We start from the raw sequence: 7,555 nt of genomic DNA on the forward strand, positions 1-7,555 counted from the left end.
TTTTTCTTTTAACAGAAGGGATATAGGGTTTGATTTTTTAAAATAATACACTCTTAAATCATGAAGTAGCATTTGAGTTTTTCTCAACATTCAGTGACATATGATGTTAATGTCAAGGATTCAGAATCCCTGGGTACCTCCACATCACTTAGCGAGTTGCTGTGGACAGGTGAGCTGACTACATTTCTTCCGCCTGCTGCGTTAGTACAAGGCTGCTGTGAATCGTGCCAGTAGCGGCGGGCGGTTGCTGTTCTGGCTTTTTCTGTGACAGTGACTCTTCTGTCTCCAGGCCCAGCGGTGGCACCAGGGCAATGAGCACTATGGGCGCTCTTGGCAAGCTGGCGACGTTGTGGGGTGTATGGTTGACATGACAGAACACACCATGATGTTCACACTGAATGGCGAAATCCTTCTTGATGATTCCGGTTCAGAGCTGGCTTTCAAGGACTTTGATGTTGGTGATGGTAAGTGTACTTCATCTTGTGTCGTTTTCAGGTTGGGATACAGGGAAGCTCTTTGTTCTGATGCCTCTTTACCAGCCATCTCAGTTTGAGGGTGAGCGAGCAAATGAGTTGCAGCTGTAAACCACAACGGTGCCCATAAGGCTTATTGGATCCAAAAGCCTTGAAATGACTTAAGCAGAAACTCTGTATTTCAGAGCTAGGATTCTGCTAAGGCATAAATGATTTTTATGAATGTGAATAAGAAAATACAATGGCAGGCAAAGGATAGTTTTCCACACATGTTAAATGTTCATTTAGAACTTCTTTGTTCAGTCAGCTGCTTATAGCTTCTTTTCTTTCATTTCAAAAAATATATCGAAAGCCTTCTAGGCCCTCTGCTGAATTCTGAGACGACAGGAATGAAACATTGTCCTACCGTCATGCAGACAATAGTTTGGCAGGACAAGTTTGCACCTGTACAATTTCTATTCCATGTATAAGTTCTAAAATAAATGCAGAAAATTCCATGGAAGCACAATGCAAGGTAGAGATACCTCTGCCTGTGGGGCTCTGAGATGACCTTGAAAAGGGTTGTAAGAGAAAGTCAAAGCTGTTTGTAAAAGAAATGAGAAGGTAGGTGTTTTTCAGGACAGTACTTCCAATGGGGTGGCCACTGTCATAACATGAGGTTCTTTGAATTTATATTAATTTAGAAGAAATAAAGTTAAAACTTGAGTTTCTTAATGGCACTTGCTACATTTCAAATGCTCAACAGGAGCCTGTGGTTAGTGGTGCCTAATTGAACAGGAGAGATACAGAACATTTAAATCATCAACAAAAATTCTATTGAATGGTGTTAATCTAGAGCATATAAACAAAATAACCTAACACTGTTTTTTGTTTTTCAAAATGACTGAATAGATCCTATTGGGGCTTCTCAGGTGACACCAGTGGTAAAGAACTCACCTGCCAATGCAGGAGATGTTAGAGATACAGATTTGATCCCTGGGTCTGGAAGATCCCCTGGAGGAGGGCATGGCAACCTACCCCAGTATTCTTGCCTGGAGAATCCCATGGACAGAGGAGCCTGGAGGGCTACAGTCCATGCAGTCAAAAAGAGTTGGATATAACTGAGTAATTGTTACTTTACTATATTAATTTATGTATATATAGTCTTGGATTTTAAGATGTACCTCAATCAATACTTTTAACAGTCTATAAATTTCTCACCAATCCTTAAAAAACCTTACCCAGTTCATTATTTGCATTAAGTTCTATAGTTATTCATTAACTGAGCTTTTGAGCAGGTGTGCTGAGTCATGTCAGACTCTTTGTGACCCCAAGGATTACAGCCTACCAAGCTCCTCTGTCCATGGGATTTCCCAGGCAAGAATAATGCAGCTTATTACCATTTCCTCCTCCAAGGAATGTTCTTGGCCCAGGAATTGAACAGGTAAGGCCATATTTTTCAAGCAGGCATGACCCAGGGATTTGAGCAGGTGTGACCATAGATTTCAAACATAGATTTGTGAAAATAGTAGGAATTTTGCCTTTTTATAACTTGTTTTGAATGCCTGTGTCTCTGGGTAGTGGATGAGACTGATGTTGAACGTTTGGCCTCTGTGCCGGTGCCAAATTGAACTTCAGAGACAGAGTTTGGGGTGAAGTAGAAAATAGCATTACTGCTTTGCAGGCAAAGGGGGGCACAGTGGGTTCCTTCCATCAGGAGGATGTGGTGAGGAGTTTAATGGTGATTGGTTCTAGGGTGGGGTTCCTGAGATCAGGGTGTGTGTGCATAGCGCCTGAATTTCTTCAATCTGATCTCAGGTAATCTGATGAGTATCTCTGATTCGTTTAATCTGGAGTACAGAATGCTGGCATACTCCATTTGCTGGGGGTTTTGGTTCTGTGAAGAGTTGAAAGATATTTTTACGTGTGTCTTTTGAGGTAGAACCTGGACCCTGTCCCAAGGCTACACTATTGTTTCTTGGCTGTTCCTCTCTTGTCTCTGTATCCCCTCCCTTTCCTGATTAGCAACTGTTCGAATCTGCCCTTTGGAACTTGGGGTAGTTCAAGGAGGCCACAGTCTATTTCGTACAAACAAGAAATAGAGGACAAGGAAAGGATTCCAGCTCAGAAGCCCCGCAGGGTGCTCCCATTCTTCCCTTAACCTTCCATCACCTATCTCCCCTCCTCTGGTTTTGTTTTTGGGATATGAGTGTCAGCATATCACAGGGAAGGTGAGAGAGGGTATTTTTTTCTGTGTAATGTCCATACTGTCCAGTACTATGGATATAACCTGAGGTTTTATTTCTACAATTGTTATTTTAAAATGCTTGCATATTATGCTTTTATTATTTTGAAGTTAAATTTTTAAAATGACTTTGTAGATTTTGCATGTTTAATTTATACCACATAGATTCATAGAATGATGTTAGAATTATAAAGAGCTTTCTGATGAATTATCTTAAAATTCTGTGGTCCATTCATTGGATTATTATTGGATGTGTTAGAAAGTATCCTTTTGGTCTCCAAAGCAGGTGTTAAGTTTTATTTAGCCATGACTGTTAACTTTGTAAGGGCTAGTCATAATTTTAAACTTTCTGCCATTAAAAGGACTACAAAGCTTATCCATGCCTGTGACTTTCAAATGCTTTTTTTGGAAGTGGAATTTTCCCTTTCCCTTCCAATTTACTTTACATAGCTGCTTCTTTTTTAAAAAATTGTTATTGGAGTATAGTTGATTTACAGTGGTGTGTTAGTTCCTGGTGTACAGCAAAATGAATCATAGATCCACCCTTTTTAAAAATTCTTTTCCCAAATGGCCCTTTACAAAGTACACTCTACTCAATACATAGCTTCTTAAAAAACTGCAATGGAACTGCTTTGGGTAAAAGTATAATATGAGGCCCTGAGTTGAGCTCTCTAACTTACCCATCACCACTGAGAGTGAGCCCTCGGGATGTCTACAGCTCAAAGGATTATATTAAAAAAACCTTTAATTTAGGTCAACCGGAGTATGCTGTGGTTGCTAAAGTATTAAAAAGGTTCATAAGTGCTCTTTTTCAGATTGTTCTTATACCTACCTTGTCTTTGTGTCTGTCCCGTGCTTGATTTGGTGTTTTTAAAGATCCCATAATTTCTTTTTGTTTCTGCAGAAATAGCTTAGTCACATGTAAAGCAATCAAAAGGACTATGTAATAAAATGGACAGAAAGTTTTCTCTCTATAAAACATATACACATATGTACACATACATGCATATGCACACTCTGCAGATCCCTATCTGATCAGCTCAGTAGACAACACGGCTAAATATATTTTGATGTCTCTGCCTTTTGTATAGTTTACATAGCTGAAATGATGGCTTGACCAGTATAAACTGTTTCTAGATAACATCAAAAGGAAAATTACAAAAATCTTTGAAAGACTGATGGGGTTATCCAGTTACATCCAGGTGGAGATATAGCCATCCAGTTAGTTCAAGGTGAGGATCTGGTTATTTCATAAAGGTGCAATTGAGGCTTTTCTAAAAGGCTACAGATCTCTTTCCCAAAGAGAAACTGCACTCTCCCTCAGTGACCACAGACTTGACGTTAAAGCTTGTATGTGATTTGAACAAAGAACAGATTGCTGAGACATACTGGCCTCTGGTAGAAGAACAAGATCTGTTAGTCTTTTAACTCCCCTCAAAGGACCAGGACTTACATGGTTAAGATCAAGAGTGTTACAGAGCTGTAGTCCTGGAGTGGAGTTTTCAGACTTTAAAAACGATTTCATCTATGTGGCAGATCCTCTTTTAGGATTCTTCCTTCGATTTGGATTAAAAAAAAACATCGCTTCAGAGCATCTGTAGATAAAACGAAGAGATTAATTGAATCTTCATTTTTCAAAGAGTCCTCTGGCTATCATGTCAGCTGAGGAACAGTGCTGGCAAGTGCAGTTGCTGTCCCTGGTAAGGTTTTCTGTGCGTTCTTCCTTGTCTCTTCTCACCGTTAGACTGACGAACATTCAGGATCAAGATTGGGAAGAGACCAGGAAAAGAGGTAGCAATACCCTCTATTGCAGACAGAATTCTAAGAGGACCTCTTAGAGTCCTGCTCCCTGGTAGACATGCCTTGTATAACCCTCTCTTCTTGAGTGTGGGCAGAATCTGAATGTGATGAGGTATAGCTTTGTGATTAGGCGAGTAATCTGTTGACTTTAAGCTAACCCAGCAGAGATTAACCATATGAGCTCGACCTAATCAAGTGAGCCCTTAAAAGAGGTTGGGTGCTTCTTGAAGTTGGAGAGATTCAGAGTATGAGATAAAATCTCCCAGACTTGAAGGAATAAACTGCTCTGGTATGAGAGGACCACATGGTGCAAATCTGAGAACAGCCCATGGTTGCTAACTCACAAGAAAAAGGGGATCTTGATCATACAACTTGATCGCACAACTACAGAGAATTGAATTACTTTAACAACCAAGGAGCTTGGAAGAGAACTCTGAGCTTCATATGAGAACGCAGTCCAGTCAGTGTCTTGATTACATTCTTATGACACTGACCAGAGAACCCCAATTATGCCGTACCTAGACTTGCTGACCTATAGAACTGTGCTATGCTTAATCACTCAGTTGTGTCCAACTCTTTGCGACCCTGTGAGCTGTAGCCCGCCAGGCTCCCCTGTCCATAGGGATTCTCCAGACAAGAATACTGGAGTGGGTTGCCATGCCCTCCTCTAGGGGATCTTCCCAACCCATGGATCGTGCCAGGTCTCCTGGATTGCAGGCAGACTGTTTACCATCTGAGCCACCAGGGAAGACCTATAGAACTAGGAAATAATAAGTGGACATTATTTTAAACTGCTATTGGTGGTGATTTGTTTCACAGCAATGGAAAACAAATTAATTGACCAATACAGTTTTAGTTTCAGCTGAACTTCCTATCAAAAGGCATCCTTGGTGCCTGTCTATTCAGAATAGAACAGGAATTTATGCATGCTCACTGCTCCACCTCAAGCATGTCTCTTCATCAGGAATCTTTAGATATATTCCCCCTATCCATATCCAGTTAACTAATCAGGAGTTATTTTTCATCATAAATCGTCTTTCTCATAACATAGCAGATGTTCTAACTTCTACTCACAGAGGCCTAGTAGCCAATCAAACTAAGATGCGTGCTGTATAGCAGGGACCTGAAAGGAGGTCTCCTGACTCATCCAGAGTCTGTTTCATCTTACCAAAGGCAGAGTTTATTGCATATCAAATTTGGGACTAAAGTTTTTTTGTTTTTTAAGTGATAATTTTTATATGGAGCATTTCTTGATGCACTTCCTCCGGAGACCAGTGGAAGTAATTCTTACCATAATGGACAAGAACAGGGCTAGTGGAGAATAAATATATTTTTATATATCTTAACAACATTGTTCTTTTGATGCTTTACTAGCCAATATATTTATGTCTGAGCTGACATTCTCTATAGCAATAAGAAGAAGTTATGAAGATGGAAAAATATCCCAAGTCAAGTATGGCACAGATATAAAGATGGGTAGATGTAAGAAAAATTTAAATATAGAGTATTTATAAAATCTTTTAGTACTTTAGTATAGTCTTGTGTTAAAAAGTGTCTATTCCTGAACTGATTTTCAAACTTTTAATATGACAAGGAAAAGAAATTGGCAATGTTATGAACTGGAATAAGAGGAACAACAATCTGTATTTGCAGATAATCATTTGCAGGGAAAACCCTAAAGCAGGGGTCGCTAACCCCCAGGCCATGACTGGTACCAGTCCACCACCTGGTAGGAACCAGGCCACACAGCAGAAAGTGAGCGATGGGGCAGACAAGCAAAGCTTCATCTGTCATTCTCCATGGTTCTCATTACTGCCTGAACCACCCTCTCCCTTTTCCACAATTTTTTGTGGAAAAATTGATGTCCACAAAACTGGTCCCTGGTGGCAAAAAGGTTGGGGACCGCTGCCCTTAAAGAAGCTACAGATATTACTAGGAATAATTGGAAGATTTAGCAAGCTATCATTTCTACACCAACAGAAAACCTGCAACACTAAATGGAAAACTCCATTTACAGTAATATTAGGAGTTTTCAGTAGTCACTAGGTATCACTCTAATAAGGTATACAATACTTTTATAGAGAAAATCATTAAACTTTATTGAGAGATGGAATTTATTGTAAGATTGATCATATATAATCAGCTGATCTTTGACAAGGATACCAAAAACATAGAGTCAGAAAAGATTCATCTTTTCTATAACTGGTGTTGGGATAATGAAATTGGACCCTTATGTAATTCTGAACCATACAGAAAATGTTCCTGTGACTGTGTACAACATGATTTTGGGCTATACATAAAAATCCACCCAAAATGGATTAAAGACCTCATCATAAGACTTGAAACTTTAGCACTCTTAAGAGGAAAACATAAAGGAGAAGCTTTTCGTAGTGGCCTTGGCAATGATTTTATTCAGCAGGAACAGTCAACAAAAGGAAAAATGAAGAAGTAGAATTAAACTAAACACTTTTTGTACAACAAAGGAAAATATTAACACAATGAAAAAGCAACCTATGGAATGGGAGAAAATATTTGCAAGTCACATATGTGATAAAGGGTAATCCAAAATAAAGAATTCCTGCAGCTCATTCAGTTCATTTCAGTTCAGTTGCTCAGTTGTGTCCAACTCTTTGCGACCCCATGAATCGCAGCATGTCAGGCCTCTCTGTCCATCACCAACTCCCGGAGTTCACTCAGACTCACGTCCATCAAGTCAGTGATGCCATCCAGCCATCTCATTCTCTGTTGTCCCCTTCTCCTCCTGTCCCCAACCCCTCCCAGCATCAGAGTCTTTTCCAATGAGTCAACTCTTCGCATGAGGTGGCCAAAGTACTGGAGTTTCAGCTTTAGCATCATTCCTTCCAAAGAAATCCCAGGGCTGATCTCCTTCAGAATGGACTGGTTGGATCTCCTTGCAGTCCAAGGGACTCTCAAGAGTCTTCTCCAACACCACAGTTCAAAAGCATCAATTCTTCGGCGCTCAGCCTTCTTCACAGTCCAACTCTCACATCCATACATGACCACAGGAAAAACCATAGCCTTGACTAGACCGACCTTT

At 40.0% G+C, this 7,555-nt stretch overlaps 1 protein-coding gene across 1 annotated transcript in view; it reads left to right on the forward strand.

Moving 5' to 3' along the window:
- RYR2 (ryanodine receptor 2 (cardiac)) overlaps positions 1–7,555 on the forward strand; it is an 826,801-nt gene that overhangs the window by 529,015 nt on the left and 290,231 nt on the right. Inside the window, exon 29 of the mRNA XM_010860117.1 lies at positions 290–464. Coding sequence (XP_010858419.1) covers positions 290–464 — 175 coding nt within the window. The remainder of the gene's footprint in view (positions 1–289; positions 465–7,555) is intronic.

The sequence above is a fragment of the Bison bison genome, unplaced genomic scaffold (assembly GCF_000754665.1).
Source record: "Bison bison bison isolate TAMUID 2011002044 unplaced genomic scaffold, Bison_UMD1.0 scf7180017864462, whole genome shotgun sequence".
NCBI lineage: Eukaryota > Metazoa > Chordata > Mammalia > Artiodactyla > Bovidae > Bison > Bison bison.